The 24,585-nt window shown below is 36.5% G+C and overlaps 1 protein-coding gene across 1 annotated transcript; it reads right to left on the reverse strand.

Annotated features, from left to right (window-relative positions):
- Positions 1-22,255: 22,255 nt before the first annotated feature.
- Positions 22,256-23,204, reverse strand: Osi21 (Osiris 21). The gene is made up of 2 exons (XM_073965338.1): positions 22,429-23,204; positions 22,256-22,364 (listed from the first exon to the last, which is right to left on the reverse strand). Exons 1-2 carry the CDS (start codon positions 23,202-23,204, stop codon positions 22,256-22,258), a joined length of 885 nt encoding a protein of 294 aa, XP_073821439.1.
- Between the last annotated feature and the right edge of the window lie 1,381 nt (positions 23,205-24,585).

Raw genomic sequence — 24,585 nt, forward strand, 5'->3', positions numbered from 1 at the left:
AAAGAATAAAAAAGAAAAGGGCAACCCAGTTCCAAATTAGCTCGGCCTTCTTTATTCTTTTATTTTTATTATGTCAGAAATGAAGCAGGAAAGCAAGGCAATCAGGCAAGGTAGCTTATGTACGCAGGCCTTTATGCAGCCATGCACGCGTCTTTACGAAAAAGTTAACTACAACGCTCTTTCCCATACAAAAACCCAAAATAGCATTCTCCTCTTGTGCACCATTGCTCTAATGTTTACGAATGAGAGAATGAGGGATCATAGTAAAACGCAAACAGCTCATTAAATTAGAGTTGTATAGTTCATGAACGAACTAGTTCAATTGAACGATTCATTGAAAAGAGCATATGAACTAGATCAGTAGATATAGTTCAATAGCTAACTGAGCGCCGACCGAATGATCCACGAAGAACGATCAACGAACGAACGATTCACAATCTAGTTCAGCATGTCATTCACATATGAATAAAGTGACGCCGTCTTGTGTGCTAATAATTGGTGCCTTCGTAATGTAATGAGTTTTGTTTATGTTTTGGATCTATGTGAAGTGTCAACCACCACTGTAATAGAAGTAATTTCTACATAAAGAACATTTTTGACATAACATATCCCAATATATCGAATCCATTACCTTCAATGTGCCTTGTTTTGGATAGAAAAAAGGAAAATAAATAGAAACGTACATACACAAAGCTTTTTTCGCGGTGATAATTTCTACACACACAGCAAAAGACATTTTTGCCAGCCATTTAAATGAAATTCTGATTACAATTTTTTCCATAGGACGTTTTTTTCTAAACTCAATGCAAACTAAATCTTTCTTTATGAAGGGAATACAAATATCTAAATTTAATATTTTTATAGTTTAATTATACTATTCTAATGTTTGTTCCTACTCGGTGTATGTATGTGTTTTCATCATTCTGATGCGAATGATTGAACTATGAACTAGATTACTGAACTAGTTCAGTTAAAAGAACTGAGCTATTGAACTAAATCTTTCAAATGAACTAGATTGTACAACTCTACATTAAATCCGCCCAACCATAGATATGGCAAGTTTATATGATGTGGTTCTTGTCTGCACTGCTATAAATATACGTATTCTCCAAACGGTTGTTGTGAGTGCTGCACGCGTACAGGGTGATTTTAAAACAAACAATACTGCAATATAAAATTTGCCAGGTACAGATGGCATTTTAAATTCAGATTTTTAACATGAAGGATATGAACATTGTGGGAAGGCATATAAAGAACATCGTCACACTAAAAAATCATTATGATGAAGCGATAGACTGTAGAACTACATTAAATGCTTTAAAGATGATTAATGCCACAAAAGGTGGCATACACCCCTGTATTTCTATTAATCTCGCGAAATCGAAACATTCCAGAATCAAATTCTGCGGAAAAACCTCGGCTTAACCCCATAAACACCAGTTCATATAATAAATGCTCTGAATGCTGTTTTACCTCCCGAACAACGATCGCTATATCTTACTGTTAAAGAACTCCTGAAATTCAAAATGTTTCACAATGAATCATACAGTAAGTTTGTCTCAAATGCTACAAACAAAACCAGTCTTGGCCTAGTATACAACAAATTCAAAGACGGTTTGACAAAACAAAAATTTATCCTTTTGTCCAACCGGAAAACAAAACTAAATACCTCCTCAATATATCCAATGTTTATAAACACGCACAATCAAATGAGTTTTTCAAAACAAATGTGTTATAAAAGCTCGAGGAATATAAATCTATCGGTGCCTCCATTTGGGCAACAGATGCCTCCGTCGTTGGAAATATTACAGGTTGCGGAGTATGTAACGTAGCAGCCAATCAAAACTTTCTCTTCAAAACAAGTGAGCAAATGCTATAGTCGGGACGGGCCGACTATGTGACATCCTACACATCTACCCCTGTGCATAAGCTTTTCACTCGTAAACATTTCTTTTATGGAAATACTGCAGTTTTCAACTATCTGACTTTTATACCAAATGACTTAAGGCGAACTGTACCAAAATAATTAATATTTAGTTTTATATTTGACTACTGTCGACATCTACTTGGTACTGATCATGGCACTATTACCAAGGTAGTGGTATAGTACAATTTCAAATATGTTATGTCAAAACTTTCTTTATGTTGTTGGGGAAATTACAACAAAATAACTTTTTTTATAAAGGGATTTGACTTTTCCTTTTCGAACAGCCGGTGTCATACCATTACCTGAGTAATTGTGCCATGGTACTGATTGAAAGCTTTGCTGGGGCTGGATTCTTGTTCTATGAAAATTTCAAATGAAAAATATTTCCTTTATAATTTTTTTCATTTGACAGTTTTTTCCCTTATAAAAGTTTTCATTTCAAATTTTCATAGAAACAGAATTGAGCCGCTGGTCTTGTTGATTAATACACCAACGCTTTGTTCCAGAACTAAAAAGTTTTTAAAGTTTTACCGCTTTTACACATTTTACCCGAAAAGCCGTTCCCGTACACAAAAAAATGTAAAATGTTCACTTATCTTTAAATCAAACCATGGAGCCGAATGACGCTCTCTTTAAAAACTTTTTCCACGACAAATTTGGGCGAGTAAAATGATTGCCGGCGTCTTATTGGAGGTACGCAGACTTAGACATTTGTTTCCACTTTTTTGACGTTTTCTTCCATTTTTGCGTTCCTGAACTTTTTGAAAAAAACTTTTGTGTAAAAACAATTTTTCACTCTTTCTCTCTTTTACAAGATTTACTATTAAAAAGTTCGGGAACCAGGCTCAAATAGAAGCAGAGGTATTTGGCATTAAAGTAAAAACTAATGCCTCATTTTGTATTAATTTAAAGCTAAAATGGTTTAGTTCCATTATCAAGCTCTCTACTTGGAATATGTCCAACAGAATCAGAAATATCTGACATGGAAATAAAATTCCATAAACCGGAAATTGGGATATCCCCGCACATTTTTCAACATCACAAGCATTTCACCAATTTTGGTAACGTAATTGGGAACATTTTAAATGTCGGAATGTCTTCATTGTTGAAACGCATTTCAAAAAAAAAAAAAAAAAATTGGATGTGTTGCCAATCATAATTCTATTCCTTTTGGAATACGACTGCATAAGAATTAAACTTTGAATTTTCTCCACATAAGTTTTTTGCCCATTCCGACTCTTGAATATTATCCGACCATCACCAAACTCAGCATTCTTCTTCTCCATGAGCCCTATTCGTGACGATCCTATCAAAATTGCGTGGTTAATTCTCCAGTGGATGCCTTTGTTTTGATTGTTGGTGTATGCTAGTATTTCGTCCAAGGTACAGATGAAAAGTAGTGGTGAAACAAACATTCTTGTTTTACCCCGCTGTGGGTTATAAAGGGATCGCTAGTTTTACCGAGGTGAGACGCTCTCATTGTTGCGTCCGTGTATTGTGCTTTATTAAGATTAATTATTTTTGTTGGCATACCATTTCTCTCTAGAGCTGTCCATATTACGACTCGGTTAATTGCGTCAAAGGCCTTTCCAAAATCGACAAATGTAAGGTACAGAGTTTAATTGAATCCATTTCATTGTTCGATTATTAATCTTAAGCTGTTGATCTGGTCTACGCAGGATCGGTTTGGTCGGAATCCAGCTTGTTCTTTTCGAAGGCATAGGCCAAGTGGTTCAAGGATTCGGTTTAGGATGATTTTGTTGAATATTTTACATGCAGCAGGAGTTAACGCAATACCTCTCCAGTTACTGCAGTTCTTTAAATCGCCTTTTTTTGTATTTTTACAATGATATTTTCTTTCCAATCTGTCGGTATATTCTCTGTAGTCCATATATGTGTAAGCAGAGGTATAATTATTTTAGCTACCGCCGAAGGATTAGTTTTATAAAATTCAGCTGGTAAATCGTCTATGCATGCGGCTTTCCCGGTTTTCAGTTGAGTAATTGCAGTCGAAACTTCTATCAGTGTAGGGGGATTTATGTTTACGGTACCCACAGGGATTGGAGTAGTGTAATTTGAGCTTTGGTATGAATGAGATGACTGATCTGATTGACACGTGTCATTTAAAACGTCTTCAAAATGTTCTTTCCACCTATTAAGTTGCTCTTCGTCTCTCGTTAGAATATTTCCGTGTTTATCTTTGATGGGTATTCTCGTATTTGTCTTCTTTCCTGACAGTTTTCTTATTACATCGAAAACAGTTTTGAGGTCACCACGCTGGGCTGCTGTTTCGGCGTCGCTAGCCATTGTATGATAAAGCTTCGTTTGTCATGTCTTGCTCTTCTTTTTACATCCTTGATTAGCTGAGAGAGCGTTGCTTTGCTTTTCGTACAGGGTTATGTTCTTGCATCGTAACTTCCCTTGCTTTGCGTCGTTCTTCTACCAAGGTCTAGGAGATAGGCATTCCTTGTTTTCCTTTTGTGCAATGCCAACGATGGCTTTTTCTGTCTCTTTGAACGAGTTTTAATTTTGTATCATTCTTCGTCCCCGTCTGAATTTGTGGGGAGACGTATTGGTGGGGGGTTATATTTAGTGTTAATGCTGTTTATGAAACGCACTTTAACTCCATCCGATTCTAATTTGAGTCGGTTATAGAAGTGGGGTTTAGGCTTAACTAAATCATCGTTTCTTCTATATTTTTTAAGTGTGAGTTTGAGCTCGGCGATCAAAAGATAATGATCGGATGCGATGTCTGCGCTCCGATGCACTCTCACGTCTTGCATCAATTTAAATAGCTTCTTGTTGATATAGAAATGATCTATCTGGCTTTGGGTGGAGAATCGTGGATCACGTGACTGCCAGGTAATTTTATGGTGAATTTTATGGGCGAAGTATGATCCTCCGACTACAAGATCGTAATTTGAGCACATTTCCAGGAAAAGTTCTTCGTTTTTCTCTACAGGGCTTAGCTTTCCCATGACTTTTTCGAACCCGGAGTTATCGCATCCAAATGCGTGCGTTCATGTCGCCCATTAATATAAGGATGTCGTCTTTGTCGACACTAGTCAAGGTGCAATTTAATTGGTCGTAGAACTTTTCTTTAGTTTCTAACTGCGTAGAATATTTGAATTTCAATGGCAAATGAGCGAATTGGTTAAATTCGACAAGTGTTGCTTAGATTGTGCCATTTAAAGTTTTTGATTCAAAAATTGTCTATAATCGAAAGAAGATTATAACTCAATCATAATTGCATCTATAATAATTTGCAATTCCTTCTCTAATTTAAGTCATTCGATGACTTCTTATAATTTGATAATTTATTATTGTGATAAAAATTATAGAAAATTGTAGTGCTTCATTACTAATGGCTACTTTACATGATATGTTTTTTTTACGTATGTGTCGTCACTTTGTGTATATGTGACAACATTTATACTCCTTTTCAGTGGGATATCATTTTTTAGCATCATCACAGGACCTAGATAGTATCAATATATATCTGGTACTCCTCAACGACATAAATCGGAAGTTGATCTTTCGAAGATGTTTTTACTTACGGATTAAAAGTATGCATATATGCCAAAACCTCACTTCCAATGAAATTACCTCCAAGCTCTTGATTTTTCAAATAACCCACCAATTTTGTGGATTTTGTACTTTTTTCCTCAAAACTGTGGAAACCGCTTTCGGTCTTATCGTCTTCATCTTTTCAATCGGAAACCGACCGAAACCACTACTAATCTTTTCAAACTCTAAACTAAAGTCTATCCTTTTAACCATATTTCCGCGGCTAATTTCCTTAAAAGACGCTTGAAAATAAATGAAAGTCGAAAAATGTTCTATACATCTTTCAAAAATTTACAAAACAGAGGAGTACAATGGAGCCTCAGAGTTGGTGCATATACAATTTTCGCCAAAACCTGTCCAAGAAGTGTCACGGTATACTCCAAACGCGAAGCTCGATAGAAATGTGTGGAAATATTTACTTTTTCAAAAAATATTTTTCCAAATTTTTCGCAGATTTTCGCGATTTTTTTAGGTTTTATCCTTTTTTGCCATGAGACCATTCCGAATTGGTAAGAATTGTCAAAATCAGTTCGGCGGTTCTTGAGTTGTAAGCGTAGTAACTAACATCATTTCCTTTTATATATGTGTATAGATAGGGGATCCGCCGAACTTCGTCTCGCAGTTTGCTAGGTACAGAACTTGATGCCTTGGTTCAAACCAATAATACTATTATTGCTATCACCTTGTTCAATGGCAAATATTTCTTTGTTTTGAATTGTTTAGGACGATCTTTGAAGCAGATGCACATTAGACAATTGTACTGTCGACAATTCTCAGTTTGACGAATAGATAAGGTACTGAGAGGCAAAGCGTTTCTATTTTCCTCGACTCTCACTCCTATAAACTGAGAATAGCCGCGAAAAAATTAGGCAACTGTAAATCGGGACTAAGATATGTTTTTCAAGGAAATAACACGTTTTGCGATGTAAATAAAAATATTTGGTAGCACAGTTGAAGCAAAATAATATCATAACGCCCCTATTCGTTTCATAATCGCTATTTTTCTGCAATTCTTTTTTTCACCACTGAACACGATAGTTCACTCAAGCAATTGAATACGAAGGAAGGAATGCGATCGTAGGAATTTGAATTTAATGCTGAATATAGTGCTTTTAAATTTGCGTTTAATCAATTAACCTATTTTAAGCAGAGGGATCCGATCGTTATCAGGTAACCACCTTCGTCTGTTTTTTTCTGACTTCTCTGTTTTACGTGATCTCCCGAATTCTACTTGCATTGCAAGTTCGGAATTAGATGCAATGGCTCTGGTAACACGGATAAATGCGGTAATTGAATTTTGACTGAGACTGTACAATCCAGTACTTGGTACATTGATCCTTGTTAGCAGAGATATTCTATTAGTTGCCGTTCTTTGTGAGTTTCGGATGCTTGAAGTCTTGTCACACTAACACGCGACTGTTGTCGATTACTTGGTCACCTTATATTTAATTTCGACGTAAATAACATAGTCAAATTAATATCACAAACTAATTAACGTTTAATAAGTATATACCAACATATGTCGCCCGATAAAGAATATTTGTCAGATAATTCGACCAAAAATCTCCAGTACCTCCGATTTATTATTTTTTTCTTTCCAATTTTGTATATCATCTTTTTCGATGTATATACATACATACAGTGTACCAACAGTATCAGTGTACATATGCATATATTTGCCCATTTGTAATTGCCTTACAGCTCTGCGGGAACTAAACTGATTGACCGAAACCACCACTAAACTTTACAAACTCTAAACTAAGCCCTCTCCTTTTAACCATTTTTCGCTGTTAATTTCCGAAAAAGACGATTGAAAATAAATGAAAATCAATTTGATTGTGAATAAAAAATTCTATACAACTTTAAAAAATTGACAAAACAGAGGCGTACGTACAATGGACCCTCACAGTTGGTGCATATACAATTTTCGCCAAAAACTGTCTAAATAAGTGTCAGGATATACTCCAAATGCGAAGCTCGATAGAAATTTGTGGAAAAATTTACTTTCTTCAAAAAATATTTTTGCAAATTTTCGCTATTTTTTAGGTTTTATCCTTTTCTGCCATGAGCCCATTCCGAATTGGTGCGAATTGTCAAAATCTGTTCAGCCGTTCTTAAGTTATAAGCGTAGTAACTAACATCATCCTTTTTTATACAAGGGGACGCAAAAGAAATCCTCCTATCAGAAAATTCTTTAAATTTTGCGATTGGCCCCTAATGTCAGTTTTGGCTTGACATTTGTGTAGCAAACCCATGCGAAATACAAGTTAGAGGTAGTTTACACGTCATATGACACGAAATAAAAACATTCCATATTTACCCACGGAGGCAATGTGGAGACGTAGTTTTTTATACCCTACACCACTATGTGGGGAGGGTATTATAAGTTGGTTTTGGCCAAAAAGTTTGTAACGCATCGAAATAATGGTCGTAGACCCACACTTATATATACCAAAATGAATGTCTCGACGAGCTGAGTCGATCTGGCTATGTGTATCCGTCCGTCAGTCCGTCCGTCCGTCTGTCTGTCCGTCTGTCCATCTAAACCTTGTAATCACGCTACAGGTCGCAATTTTGATCGGATCGTCACGAAATTTTGTATGTTGATGGGGGTCCTGGAGGGGAAGAAGCCTATTGATTTTGGTGATGGTCGGATAATATTTAGGCGTCGGAATGGGCAAAAAACTTATGTGGATAAAAAGACAACGTTTTTTTCCAAAGCGAATATCTCAGTTTCTATACGGGGTATACCAAAAGCAAAACCTGACAATAAAAGTAGAAAATATCACCTTTCTAATGATGTAAAGTAGATTCTCGTAGGTGATCAAACAACGAAGATATCACAATAGTCGCAAATAAAGCCCAAAATTTTAATTTTTGCGATTTTAATTATAATGACGAATATCACAGCTTTGGTTGGGGACTTTCCAAAAGCAAAGCCTGGCTATGAAAGTAGAAGATCCCATCTTTACAGTGATGTAAACTAGGTCGGCATAGGTGACCAAATAACGGACATATCGCAATAGCCGGTAATACATCCCATTTTTCCACTTTTTTGGAAATCACGCTACAGGTCTCAATTTTGATCGGATCGTCGCGAAATTTTGAGGGTTAATGGGGGTCACACAGAAGAAGAAGCCTATTGATTTTGGTGATGGTCGGATAATATTTAGGGGTGGTAATGGGCAAAAAACTTATTTGGAGAAAAAGACAACGTTTTTTTTAAGCAAATATCTCAGCTTCAATATGGGGTATACCAAAAGCAGAACCTGGCCATGAAAGTAGAAAATATCGCCTTTCTAATAATGTAAAGTAGGTTCTCGTAGGTGATCAAACAACCAATATATCGCAATAGCCGCTAATATAACCCATCTTTTTATTTTTGCGATTTTAATAATAATGACGAATATCACAGCTTTGGGTCGGGACCTTCCAAAAGCAAAGTCTGACGATGAAAGTAAAAATCCCATCATTACAATGATATAAAGCGTAGGTATCCAAATAACGGAGATATCGAAATAGTCGGTAATACATCCCATTTTTCCACTTTTTTGGAAATCACGCTACAGGTCGCAATTTTAATTGGATCGTCACGAAATTTTGGGTGTTATTGGGGGTCCCACAGAGGAAAAAACCTTTTGATTTTTGATAATGGTCGGACATTATTCAGGGGTCGGAATGTGAAAAAAAATATTTGGAAAAAAAGACCAACGTTTTATTTCAAAGTTAATATTTCCCTTCTGTAGGAGGTATATCGAAAGCAAAACCTGGCAAGGAAAGTAGAAAATATCACCTTTACAACGATGTGAAGTAGGTTGTCATAGGTGGTCAAACAACAGAGAAGACATTCAGAGCAAAGGCGCCAAGCTATCCCAATTTAAATATTTTGAATTTTATTAGTCAAAAGCTTATGAACAGGGGTAGTGGTGTAGGGTATCACATAGTCGGCCCCGACCCGACTATAGCCTTGGCTCACTTGTTTTACATTTTTGCTGGTGTGGACGCACAGAGTAAATGGCGTAAGGAAAATCTCCAATATTACATATATTAGCGAATAGATAACGATGGAAAATTTCAAGTCATATGACATTTACATATAGTGTAAACTACCCCTTAACAAACAATGTTACGCTACACTGCAATAGAACGTGGAATATTGGTAACTATTTATCTAATCTACCGTCTTGGCGATTTGCAGTAGTATTCTCGACTTGATGTAAAAAAAATTTAAAAGACCAAATAAAAATAATCCACAAGAAGAATCAAAGTTTTTCATTTTTTTTTAAATTACAGCCAAAAAACAGCAGAAGTTTACTTTTGCGCCACCTCGTATATATAGATTTATTGAAATGAAATTCATCAACATTGTGATGAAACAAACTTTTGAACATACACAGAAGCTGACTATGTAAAGAAAACTGAACAACCTGTATTTATTTATAATAATTCTGACAGAATAAGCAAATACACCCAGGCCTTGCTTTTCACAATTTTTTCGAACCTGCCCTACTTTCTAGATATGGTCTATTCCAGTATTGCAGGAATATACTAATTTTTACTATTTTTTTCGATATCATAAAGGAAAAATTGTTATCGTAGTAAAAAATATTAGCTTCTTGCAGGTTCTGGTACAGGCATTTATTGTGTCATGGTGTAGGATATGAAAATGGTGAACTGTCAAAGTCGAAATTTTCATTTTAACTAAAAAAATGATAGTTTTTCGCCATAAATCCGTCAATATTTGTTTTTAAGTCTCTCGCTTAAGGACAAGCTTTTCATGTGTATAATAATCTCAAAAAAAAAAGCACATGAAGATCGGAACATCCGTATTCGAGCTACAGTGGGCACCGCTTTCAAAATTGTAATTTCGAAACCGCGTTTAAAACTTCGATATTACATACAAATCACAATGATTGTTTCCATTCTAACGCTCATATCCCAGCCAATTTTTGTCCGATCGACTCGAAACATATTCTGTAGTTGAATTCTGTAACTATTGTTTGCACTACCGACAAAAATCGGTAACATTAAAACCCAACGATAGCAACAACTTTATTTTTATTTTTTATTTACCGAAATTGTAGGCATTTTAATTTTACCGATATTTGTCGGTAACTCGAAAACAAATTTTCAAAATACGTAAAATCGAGGGGTCAAAATGCTACCCCAAAACATGGAGCTATGTTGACAATTTTTGATGGAGAAGTTTTGTAGCTTTTAAGAACCTAATTGTCAAATTACAGGTAGTTCTGTCCAAAAAAATCTTCAAAACGCCTAAGATCCGGAGGTATTATATGGGGACTATACCAAAACATGTACCTATGTTGAAATTTTTGTAAAAAAAAACTCAAAATACCGGAAATCGGGAGCTACCGTTATATGAGGGCTATTCTAACGTAGACCTAAGTAGAAAGTTGTTGGTGCAGAAGTGTTGTAACTAGCGAAAACTAGGTAATTCCGTCAAAAAACTAAAATCCTCAAAAAATGTATATACGGAGGTACCGTTATTTTGGGACTATACCAGACAGATGTAGCCCATATTCGAACTTGACCTACTTATGGAAAAATATCCTTGGGCGCAAATAATAATAACTATTTTGAGTTATTACAACATACAGGCGGACATCGACTCTGAGTTTTACCCTGATCAAGAATATTAAATTATTATTTCGACGAGTTACAAACAGAAAAACAAACTTAATATACCCTCCATATTATGATGGAGGGTATAAACATGAAGCGACTAAATACCTTAGTATTTATGGACTCTAACATAACCGAAATGTGTCATCAGAACCCGTGTATAATTTTGGTGTAACACATTGTAATTAAATGTTTATGTTACAAATATTGATTCATCCTTGTAGATTATTAACAAGATCATTGATGTATATACTCGTATATAAGAGGATTGGGGACAATATATAACCTTCTTAACCCCTCAATTAGTTTCGAAGTAGTCCGATAATTTCGCATATTCTGTATTATCATCTATATCAAATGTAAATTGTGCTCTTTGCGTTAGGCGAATGCTTAAAAGTAGAATTCTGGCATGAGGGTTATTGATGTGCCATCTATACGCACATCAATAACCCATTTACCAAAGGGTTTTTGAAAAATCGTACTATAAGCGTACTAAATTTGGTACCATTTGGTATTATATGAATGGGTAGAGCTAAAATCATCGAATTTGGTATGAGAGGTTTGGACTTAGACTTTGGATAAAGAGGTAGTTTTAGTAATTCGTGCTTTTAGTGTCCACAAATTATGATTTAAATAGGATCGTGGTTTTGGGAAATCTTACTATAAGTGTACTAAAAGTTCATAAATTTGGTATTAGCTGATCTGATTGTTTGAAATTCTGAAATTCGATCATGGATGAGGTCTGTAGGATTGAGATATGGAGCTGGTTATGGAATACGTAGTGTAAGTGTACGATAAGTACTAAATAGTATTAAATTTAGTACAATTGTTATTAGTGAACTAGTAGAGTGAAATTTTTATAGTGAAGTAAACGAATAGAACTTAATTTATATTGGAAAAACAAGTGTACAAAAATACATTATATAGTAATAAATTTAGTACATTTCTTTCGTTGATCAATGGAGAAATGTAGACGGCTTTTGAAATTAGGTTGATTGTTATGGAAATTCGTACGAGGTGGATCCCTTTTGGTGTGTAGGTTTGATTATGGAGGGTTGATAATATCGCTGTAAACAGGACCACAACGAACAGCATCGGTATCTTCGAACAGACACTAACTGCACTTAGACACAAATGTTGAACTTTTGTGGGGAAGGTTCGCTAAGGAGTGGACCGATATTTGCCATTTTAGAAGTTAAACTAAATTTGGACAAAATATTAGGAGATCCAAAGTTTGGACCAATTTGGTTGCCCTGTTCAAGGGATATCGTGCATACCATTTTAGTGAAAAAACTTTTACAGTCGTAATGGAGGCAGCGAATAAAAGTTGCTTCAACAAAAATCAAAGTGATTCGAGAGCAGGTCTTAAAGTGAAGTTATCCGAAATTGTGTGTGGGAGGTACCTAAAGGAGTGGACAAATATATTCCATATTCGAACCTTATCTATATCTGCTAGATATATTAGGATGTGTAAAGTATGGACCAAATCGGTTACTCCCTTCAAGAGTTATTTTGCGCACAATTTTTTTTTTTTTTGAATATTTTTGAACTTTTGTGAGGGAGGTACCTGAGGGAGTAGATCGATATGGCGTATCTTCGAACTTAAACTAAGTTTGGACAAAATATTACGAACGCCAAATTTTGGACCGAATCGGCAGATCCGTTCGAGAGATATCTAGCGCTCCAACTTTCAGGCTAACTTCTCAGGAAGTATGGACTTGCCCTGTTGAAACTTTTATCGTGGTATGGGGGGCAGTGAATACAAGTTGTTAGAATAAACATCAAAGCAATTCGAAAGCAGATTCTGAACTGAACTTTTCCGACATTTTGTGTGGGAGGTACCTGAAGGTGTGGACCGATTGAGTCCATATTGAAATAGCATCTAAGTCAGGTAGAAAATTCACGGTATTCAAAGAATGGACCAAATCGATTACTCCCTTCAAGAGTTATCGTGCGCACAAATTCTCCGAACATTTCGAACTCCGGAGGGAGTGGACCGATATAACTCATCTTCGAACTTAAACTAAGCTTGGGCAAAATATTACGAAAGCCAAATTTTGGACCGAATTGGTTGATCCGTTCGACAGTTATCGTGCGTTTCATACATTCAGGCAGACAGACGGATGGACATGACCAAATCAACTCCAAATTGTCTGAAACGTATTTCGTCCAAACATACTTGGGGTCTAAAACCATTATTTCGATGAGGCACATTTTGCCCATATGAAAGTGTACATACCCTCGTTAGCATAAATCCTGAGGATATAATGAAACGATGGGAACAATATTTTAAATATATGTATGTACATCATTTAAGCCCACCTGCGGAAATTGAAGAATTTAGTCGAACCTGATTGAAGATGTGGCCATTTACGGCTCCAGCAGTATTTTAGCATGGCCACAGGTTTCTTTGAAAAAAAGTATGAAAGAGATTCAAACTCATGTGTACGATACTAGGGCACCGACTGAGAATGAACTTGGATCGTTTCGGTTTCTCACTTGTCTCCACAGAGCCCGTTGTTGTCCTCTCACTTGCATCTGATAGATCTTTTGAGGCAGTGACCAGTGATGACCCCTACCACCAACGTACACAGAAATTCATTTCGGAGGCTCACTAGACCAAATTTGACTTTTTGGAAGCAAAATGTTCAAAACTTGTATGGAAATTGTTCATATCGGGAGCCCCCTGAAAACACCCTGTGTTCGTCCCTAACCCTACAACAATTTTGATCTTCAACTTTATAAGTTAGCACTTTTGCTTCTTTCTTATACAAGCACTGTTTTAGATATGGTCTGGGAACCTACCTTCATGAGTTATCGTAGCCTATAGAGTTTTTGCCGTAATCAAGTCTATTTTCGTGCGTTCCTAGGTGTTCCTTTTCCATCTTAGTCGATGGTCGGGCATTACATCAAGGGCTTCTTGCAGATTCAACTGCCACCACCATGTTTTGGCGGCACGAAGTCAGAAATATCTCTTCTGATCAATAGTACCAGAGATCATAAATGAGTCACTTGCCCCCGTAAGCCAATTGAGCCTTATGATTTTTAATACCCTGCCAGCATTTGGAAGTGAGTTTCTCAATCCCTCGCCTAAGACGTCTCTCCGGAGACACGCCAAGGAAGATCGTTGGTGGATTACACAAACAATTTCTATAGCATTATTATGATTACCTTTTGTCGCGTATGTCGACACTTCGGTGTGACTTCTGAGTGACTTCCAAGGCGATTGTTTACATTTATTTAATAATTCAACACATTTGAACAAATATGGAACATTTTTCTATCTGATGATTATAGGAGACAGTGGCGCAGTTATAAGCATACTCGCTTTGCACTCTGAAGGTCCGGGTTCGTCTCCCAAGTCGGGCAACAAAACAACATCACATTTTTAAAATGACAAAATTAATGTAGGCGGAAATTCCAAAGAATAAATTCTCTAAAAGAGCGTACTAAAAAAAATAAAAATATAAACGAAAAAAATAGAATTTTTTTAATTCCAAGAACTATCGCGGAAATGATCTCCAAGAAGTGTCTCTGAAGTGACTTCCAAGACGTCACGCCGGCGTGGTTCATTTCTTCACAACGGAGGTCACTTCAGGGTGACTTCCGCGACTATCGCCGCGACTGAGCGACACGCCTAAGCCACTTCCGCGATCGTTTTTGCTTGCAGGGTACATGTGTTTTCTTGCACTCAGTATTTTTTCACCACCACATAAACACTTTCGACGCATCCCAGCAAGCATTTTTTATCGCCCATTACCCGAAGTAGTCACTCCCAGGCGATAGAAATGCACATCCGCGATCTCGCATTCTAATTGAAGTAGACACACCGTTCGGGAAGAAATGAACCACGTCCACGACACTACTTGTAAATGCCGCTTTCGAGACTTCCTAGAAGTACTTTTAGCGATAAAATTGGTTGTGACGAAAAAAAATTATTTATTTTGTTTTTTATTTTTCTTTTTTTTTTCTTTCTTTTTACTTTTTTATTATTCGAATTATTTTTCCAAAGTACCCAAGGTTGTAAAGAACTATGCTTAGTTGAAATTGTCGTCTACGTTAATGTTGTAATTTTAAAAATGTGATATTGCCTGGCCTAGGAATCAAACCCATGACGATAAGAATGCAAAGCAAACATGCTAACCACTGCACCACCGCACCATATAAACATCGGATAGACTAATTTCTTATATTAGTTCAAGGTTGTACACGCCTCAAATGAACGTAAACAATCGAAGTGTCTGCATTGACCAGAAAATGTGTCTGCCCACGCGATAGTCGTAAGTAGTAGCATTGTTAGTGTAAAAAAGCAATAATAGAATTTCGATCTCCTTTTCTGACACTAGGTAGTTATTCAAGAAGTTCAAAAAGGGACAGCAATGCAATTGTTATTGTAAAATGATAAAGGATCGCTATTTTCTAGAATAGAAGTTCAGAATGCGATTACTTCTGATAGAGGAAGTGAGAAACTCACTTCCAAATGCTGGCAGGGATCAGGACCGTTGTTTGTACATAAAAACCCAGCAAATATTCGGATCCGTTAGTCATTGCGTAACCCATTACAAAGTAATGTAAACAAGCTTCTTTTCGCATTACAAGTAATCTGAAAAGTAATGGGTTACTTCTTAAAAAATTTACAAGGCAAACCTACTTACTTTACTCCTCACTAAGTAATGAGGACGGTGGTACAGTGTGTGTGTCCGACTATAAATCCTAGGGTTATTCGTGTGCGTGGCACAGTGTGTGGTGTTTTTGGCTAGAAATCAGAGGGTTCGTGGGTTCAATTCGGGCAGACAGCGAAATAAAATAAAGTAAAATAAAAGTGAGAAGTGTGATGAAATTAAAAACAAATTCTCTACATCAACTGTTCTAAAAATAGAATTTTTTTCACCTTACTTTTCAACTTCTAGTGGCCACAGAATAACTAGTTATTCTAGTGGTCATAAAATAACTAGAAACTGAGTGCGACATGCCCTTGTAAAAATAATGGGGAAGAAAGGGGGTTTGTGAGTAGTTACGGCTGCCAAAAATCCCTTACAAAACCTATAATTTTGGGAGGACTTTTTTTGCTGGGAAGTATTAAAACTCGCAATCGTAGATGGTTTGCTAAGTGGCTCATCAAGTGGAAGCACACACAACACTACAAAAAAATAAACAATTGTAATTTTATTTGTGGTTGTTTCGTTTGTGCATGCATTCTTAGCAGCCCTTGTTATACCCTACACCACACTGTGGTAAGGGGTATTATGTCTTTGTGCATTTATATGTAACATACAAAAGGAAACGAAATAGACCCATAGTTCCTTTTGGGAATATACATATAATCACTTTCTGAGTCGATTTATGCATGTCCGTCCGTCTGTTGTAACGTGGTTTTCTCGACGGCTGGGGTAGCTCCAGTCGCGTCCAGGGGCTCCATAAGGACCCACTAAACCTTATGAATTAAAAAGACTCGTGTTTTCCCTTTTGGGGCTAAATCAGTAGTTTATTGATTTAAAAGAAACTAGCAAGTTTTACTTCAATGAAATGCGATAATATTACTTTGGCCCTTCTTCGGAGGGGAGGATGCTGATAGGACAGATGCTGACGATATATAGGTGATCGGGAACTTTATCAACTCTATGTGTTGGTGTTCGGCAACTCGGCAAAAGCGGGTCGGGGACGACGATGGTTGATGAAGCTCGGCGATGTTCGGGAACGAAAATGGTTGACGAAGATCGGTGGCGACGATTCGGCAACTCGGCTAAAGTTGTTCGGCAACGACGACGGTTGACGAAGCTCGGTGACGACGATTCGGTGATGTTCGGTAACTCGTCCGAAGCTGTTCGGGAACGGCGACGGGTGGCGACGCTCGGTGATGACGTTTCGGGGGTGTTCGGGAACGCCGATGGTTGGCGGGGATCGGTGATGACGATGCTGGCTGGTAACGATAGTTGTCGATGATAGTGATCGGTAACGTGTTGATTGATGTCGGGCGGGTTGACGACGATCTGCTTTTCTGTTCGGAACGACTACTATACAACACTAATTACAGCTACGAACTCATACAGACTACTGCGTATATCTAGGAACAAAGAACCAAAGTCCCTGTGTGGGACGGGAAACCGAAGTCTCCGTGTGCGACGGGAAACCGAAGTCTCCGTGTGGTACGGGAAACCGAAGTCTCTGTGTGGAACAGGAAACCGAAGTCTCCGTGTGGGACGGGAAACCGAAGCCTCCGTGTGGGACGGGAAACCGAAGCTTCCGTGTGGGACAGAAACCCGAAGTCTCTGTGTGGAACAGGAAACCGAAGTCTCTGTGGGGGACAGTAAACAGAATTCACTGTGTGCAATTTATTAATGGGACAGCCACAATGGGTAGTCCGTTCCAAAATTTGCCAACGCAACAAGCCACCCAGGAATGCCTTGGTGGATAGCAAGCCCCCAGCAGTAGCAAGCTGACTTCAACGGCGAAAACTGGAATACTAAAGTATAAACTGGAATGAAGTGAATGCGAATTATTGTGTATTGAGTACAGCAAGCAAATGACTTCAATGCATGACTGGCGTAGATGGAGATGCTGTTGAGTGCATATCGACTCATTGCTACTATGGTGGTAAGGGAAGACCGTAGGTGTTGTTGTATGTATATGACATTTGTCACGTTACACTGTCCGTCTGTCGATGTATTTTTGTTCGCACCGTAGAGGTCGCATTTTTTGTCCGATTTAGCTGACTGGGACTACATTTTTTTCAGTCATATGAAGAACGCTATTGCTTTTGGTGAAAATCGGTTCAGATTTGGATATAGCCCCCATATATATTTTCGGCCGATTTGACGTATTTGCTGCACCAAACACTCTATATACGCCCGATTTCGATGAAATTCTGAATGTGTGACTGAATTCGGACTAGAAGTAAGTGTGCCAAATTATATCGAAATCGGTTCAGATTTGGATATAGCTCCCACATATATTTTCGCCCGATTTTACGTATTTGCTGCACCAAACACGCTATATACGTCCGATTTTGATGAAATTTGGAATGTTTGACTAAATTAGGTCTCGAAATAAATGTGCCGAATTATATCGAAATCGGTTAAGATTTGGATATAGCTCCCATATATATTTTCGCCTGATTTCACGTATTTGCTGCACCAAACACGCTATATAAGTTCGATTTCAATGAAATTTGGAATGTGTGACTAAATTAGGTCTGGAAATAAATGTGCCAAATTATATCGAAATCGGTTAAGATTTGGATTTAGCTCCCATATATATTTTACATAATCACAGTGGTGTAGGGTATCATATAGTCGGCCCCGCCCGACATTGATCCTTTCCTTACTGGTTTTTGATATAGGGTTTAGGCCACATTTTATAATTTTTATCCAGATTGTCGTTGTGATTTGACACTATAAATAACTTTTTGATGTTTTCTCGTTACAAATTCATACAGAAGAACTCCATTTAAACATTTGTGATGAATATATATTTGAAAAATATAGAAAAGCCAGAACGGACTTCGTAAAATTGGGTATTTTTAGTACTTTTAACTTAAATTACGTAGTTAGGATAAGCCATTGGTTGCTTATATTGTACGTGAAAATACGTGAGAGGTTTGCGGCTGTGGTCCAGTGGAAATATAGGTGTCATAAGGGCTCTCACATGCACGATTTTTCGTGGTACAATATAATACAATGATGACAGTTACTCCTGTTTTGGTGGCACTAGGGGAATATAAGCAACCAATGGCTTATCCTAACTACGTAATTTAAATTAAAAGTACTAAAAATACGCTATTTTATGAATTCCGTTCTGGGTTTTCTATATTTTTCAAATATATATTCATCACAAATACTTCAAAGAATGTTTAAATGGAGCTCACAACATCTTCTGTATGAATTTGTAACGAGAAAACATCAATAAGATATTTAAAGTGTCAAATTACAACGACAATCTGGATAAAAATGGTAAAAACCCCTATATCAAAAACAAGGGCTGCTAAGAATGTTATATGTTATGGTTATAGATTTCTTTTATTCAGAGACCCATATATGAAATTTGATTTAGAATATTTCTTTCTTAAACAATATCCCCAAAAAGTAAAGGATTTTGTTAGATTTTGATCCACTATGGAATTATGTAAAATTAACAGACCAAAATTAAAACAAATAATTTCATCTTAAAATGTATAAATTTGTAATCTATTTTTTTAAGAAAATAGCATACCTAGATATATGGTTTATTCTGAAGCTCATAGTGATATTTTGTGTAGAATTTTTCTTTTTTTGACACTTTTCACCTAGAACCAAGTTTTATATTACTTTCATGTATCAATTCGAAAAAGAAGGAAAACAATTTCATCAAAAAAATTGGGAAATATTTTCATGTTTTTTCAGCAAAATTGATACTGATATTTTCATGATATTAAATGTAAATCAGGAATATTGTCAATTATTTCATATTCCATTTCAGAAAAAAAGGATACATTTTTTTCGCGCTACATCAACGATTTTTGATATGTGGGTTAAGAAAAAAATTCCGAGTACGAATCTGGTCGCGAGCCAATTTTTGGTTGTTGCGGACAAAAGTTATGGCGCTTTTATTTCGCTTTTTAAGAAAGAAAATATTATAAAAACGCTAATTATTTTAATGAGCACAATTGTTACAAAAAAGTTCTCTCGAAGTTACTTCAGCGAGTAGATTGCATAATACCTGCAATTTGTTACACAGAATTCGCGGAATGTACAAAAAATTGATAAATTATTGAATATAAGTCTACTTTTTTCAAAATTAAGGCCCATTTAGTGATCATAAAATTACAAAAAAAAATTGTTGTGGATCCAAACTTCACGGCAAATCAAATGAGACTACAATCATACAGATTGGTGTTATAGTTTGGATGTTACAGCCAAAATAAGCACATATTTCGGTCAAAAAAATTATTTTTTGTTTAAAAAAATATTTTTCACATGCATTATGTAGTAGAAAATATTGTAAAAATTTATAGGAATACTTCCTTCATTTTGCTTAAATCTCCCAACAAAATAGACGGGTTTTGCTTTATTGACATTCATATTAAAGCTTTCCCATTAGGGAAGCTAATTGGGTTGATGGGGATATATGTATGTCAAAGCTTCTGAAATGGAAATAGAGGTCAAATAACCCATTTTTATTTATATGCATTTTTAAATACGTGTAAATCGCGTAATTATCAAAATCAGTTTGTCCGCATGTGATTTTCATGTACAGTAATACCGTATCTTTTAATTTGAATATAGTTTTCGAAATTTAATTTGGTGGCTAAGATGTAGCATCGGCTGCATCTTAGTGCCTAAAAACCTATATAACGTCGCTAACTTGCGCGGAGTGCGTATGCTTTTTGTCCGCATCCGATTTCAGTGTCCACCATAAAAATCTACATCGATATATATCTATTTCAAGGCGGTCAACGAAGAACCGTGGATGTAGCATCACACACTATTTTTTGGGATAAAATGAATGTAGCTCCCTTATCAGTGAAGTTTTCAAATCTCTGTTTCCGCTTAAACAAAGATGCTGTATTAGTTGTTTCATTGCAGTGGAAACGAACCGCAGAAAACGCAATAAAATACGCGATATTTCCAAAAACAATTTTAGGTGATTTTTCTACTTTGGATTTTCTTGTAACTCGCGTTTTAGTGGATGGATTTTCACGGAGAATGATTTATTAGATCCGGAACGTAAAAAACTAAAATGTGCAATCAAGAACGAGGAAATCGAATGACAATTGTAAAAATTAGGCCCGAATAATATGATTTTTAGAAAAATATTCACACAAAATTTCGTCATTTCGATACATATTTCTGTGAAGCTGTGGAGGCTACATTCACGATATACGTATCAAAAAGCTCAGAATCGCAAGTACTATAATCCTATTAAAGCCTTTTTGAAAAATCTGTTTGCTTAACGCGACTAGAAGAAAATGTCAAAAAACACTGTAAATTTGGCTTCAAAATGTCAGCGTCATTTATTGGTAGACGCTGATGAAATTTTGAAAAGTTATACATTAGTGAGATTATCCTTATTTAGTTGGCTTCTACTTTTACTTTGACAGGAAAATCGTGAGAAGTGTGGTTTACTCACAAATCGAGAGAAAACAAAAAAAGACACGTTGGCTTCAACCCATTTTTACCCATTTTCTAACATAAATATAGCCACAGCTTCCACGCAAATTAACTTTTGAGGCCAATATTTTTTGCCACGTCCAAAAACATTTCATTTTATCCATAAACATTTAATTTGTATAATATACAATCACAAGTCGCGTGTTCTAAAAGGGTAAACCTTGGCTTCAGCTATGTTAAATTTTCAAAAATATTGGTGAAATATACATTTCATTTCTTTGGTGACCCATAGTGAAATTTGACGAAGAATATTTTTGTCTTTGATTTCTTATGTTTTGAGGCACAATTTTGAATAAACTCAGATGAAGTCCTACTTTAACCCTAAAACGTGTTTTTTTTTTTCATTTTTAAAGATTCCTGGTGATTATATACGATTTGCAGATTTGGTGTATTCTGAAACCTATAGTAAAATTTTATGACGAACAATTTTGTAGAATACTTTGATTTGGTATGATCACATTTTAAAGGAGTTCTTGAAAGATTTTCGAAAAAAGGACAAAAAGACCCGTTTGGTGAACCGCATGCAAAGTGATTTGTCATGTCACTGTAAACAACCCAACACATGGTCGTATGTCAAACTCTCCTGAGTACGCTTAGGCTAAAAACTGTCAAACAAAAATGTCAATTGACGCCTGGCGACACTGCGTGATAGCTTGTACTTCTTGTTTTCCTTGTGTTGAGGAGCAAAAGTATCTTTTACTGTTCTTTCTATTATTATGTTTATTTGTTGTTAATATTTTCTTAAAGATAGGTACACTTTTTTATAAATGTATGCATGCATTTATTTCATAAATATTAGTGGATTCTGATCTTTGGTTTGTTAGCTGTTTTCTTCTTCATTATCTTCTTGTGTGCTTCTCAAGAACTTATGAATTATACTAATAAATGTCTCATCAATGCATTACCAAAATTATTAATTACAAACAGGCAGACAGACAGACAGGCAGGCAGAGAGATCTTAACGAAGAGGCAATCAGTGATATTCATAATAATAACGGTAAGGATCTACAACAGGAGTCTCGCCAATGCCTGCAGGAATACCGCCTGTTTTTGGTACTGGTCGTATGACATAGGTGTTGCGCCTAAAATATAGAAATGGTAGAATTGTAGTAACGGGAAAGGAAATTAATTACCATCGGAATTTACCTATTATGTTCGCCGGCATGAACCTGAAAACTGGTCTCTTCATGACCATCATGTGAGAAGAGTTTCTTCAAGGCAATAATACTAGCAATGGTCAGGGCAACTTTACTTATAACTAAAGCTTTGCCGGCAATGGCGGCTAGGGCTTTCAAACCAATCGGACCAGCAATGCCCATGGCTGTGAGTAAAGCTGCAATAACATATTTAACATGGCCACCTTCTTTCTTTTCTTTCTGCTTATGTGAATGTCCTTTATCATCATCACCTCCACCATAACGGGCCACACTCATATCCACCTTAAGCGAATGGGTTCGCACCAATTTGTCAATTTTCGATAAGAGGGCCCGATCCAAAGGTCCCAGACTACTTAAAGCCCTGGCATCGGCCAGCATGCCAATAATACTCTGTTTTTCGGTTTGATTTTGTTTTTCCAAAACGACACCATCGAATATTTTGATGGAATCCTGTTCAATGGCTCGACCAAGGCCATTCAAAGCTTTCTGTTTCAGGCAATTCATAAAATCATCTTTGGTTTGACAATCATCGTAGACACGTCGTATAATTTGAAATTCAGGACCCAACCATGATGTGGCGGAGGAGGTGCTGTGAGAAGTTCGGCTGCTTTTGGCTAAAGGTACTACGGTGTTTTTAAGAGAAGATGACGTAGTGGTCTTAGCAGCAGTTCTGTGTGTCCTTTGGTGACCTTCACTCACATGTACAATTGTGAGCATACAGCAGACTAGGAATAGTAAAGCTGTTAGTTTTCTATTACTGCACATGTCTAAATTTTAATATTTTTAATCCACTTCGTTCTTTTGTTCGTTTGTCGATCTTATAACAGATCTTTTCGAGGGGTTTTTCGTTTCAAAAATCCTTTCACTTTACACTTTCTTGTGCATGTGTGCGGACAAATAATTATAGGGATATTCTTTTGCTTTCCTTTTTAGTTTTCGTTCTTTTTTGTTTTATTCTACTTCTTCTGTGTTTCACCACTACTCAGCTTTTCATTCAACTGTTTTCTAAATGCAACTGCAACTGGATTTTCAGATGCTACCGGCTTTTATAAATTAAGCAGCATTTTCTCCTCTGGCATTGCTTCTGCTAATCACTGACATGGAAAATGTTGGCGTGTTTCTTGAGCATCTTCAACTATGCTGGCTGTTGGTTGGTGGCTGCGGCAAATAAAATCGCCAAAAATACAAAAATAAATGAAAACAAATCTTCGTGCAAAATATTTTCTATTTCTTCATAATTTTCCATCAAATAATCGGTATTTAATGTTTTTATGTGAGAGTCTAATGTTTCGTAGACGTTTAATTAGATTTGATTTATTTGCTTAACGGCCGGTAAGCAGGTATGTCCAAACTGGAGGGCTTGAGAGGGAAAAGCGCCCCACCAACTCGAACATTTTTAAAATTTAAAGAAGCAATAAATATATAAATATGGTTACTGACCGATAGTGGCTCCGGTCTATGTGGGAGTATAAGTTCTGCAGCAAGAACCATATTTATCTACAACAGATGAAGCTGCTGTTATTCAACCTCTGCAATTTAATCTTGTATACAGTATTCTTCATATATTCTCTTAGAAACACTGTATTGTCGGGAGCTCACTGAGCAACTCTGCTTCTATCAGGCTCTCTAACCCTCGTCTACCAAAGAGGGTTAATGCAATTAATTTTCTTAGTAAAGCTTTATCTAAAGGACTCATTAGGTGAGATTGAGTCCACTGTGCATACTTGTTCTGCCGAAGCCCATCTTACTCTCATTCATCTTATCAGAAAGGGTGTCATTCACCATTCACAAAAAACAAATGGACGTCACCGAACTTGCCTTAGGGATTAGCTATATTAGTGATTCGTGCAGATTATCATATGGGTCAATCAATAGAACCGACTTATATCAGATGGTAACATCTAATTTTTAGGATGATGTAGCTCTCATCAATGACTTTTTACCATTGAAAATCTTTTCGGCCTTCTTATGCTCGACCATAGTGGAGTTTTTTTGTCAATACCCACGCCAATGATCTATGGCCAGGATGTCTGCTTAGCCATGTCCTCTTGAAAATTGTGGGATGAATTACTTCTTTTTTGCCCACAATCTTCCCTTTGCCCATTAATGTTGAAGACGCAGCGGCCCAATCTTAACCCGTCTTTGG

This window comes from Musca autumnalis, unplaced genomic scaffold, assembly GCF_047663935.1.
Source record: "Musca autumnalis isolate F117 unplaced genomic scaffold, ASM4766393v1 scaffold_2, whole genome shotgun sequence".
NCBI classification, from domain to species: Eukaryota; Metazoa; Arthropoda; class Insecta; order Diptera; family Muscidae; genus Musca; species Musca autumnalis.

Excerpts from the sequence above, each read along its gene's own strand:
- Osi21 (XM_073965338.1), bottom strand. The coding sequence starts at position 23,204 with ATGTGCAGTAATAGAAAACTAACAGCTTTACTATTCCTAGTCTGCTGT. Across the intron at positions 22,365-22,428 it reads CATGCCGGCGAACATAATAG|GCGCAACACCTATGTCATAC; the intron begins GTAAATTCCGAT and ends TCTATATTTTAG.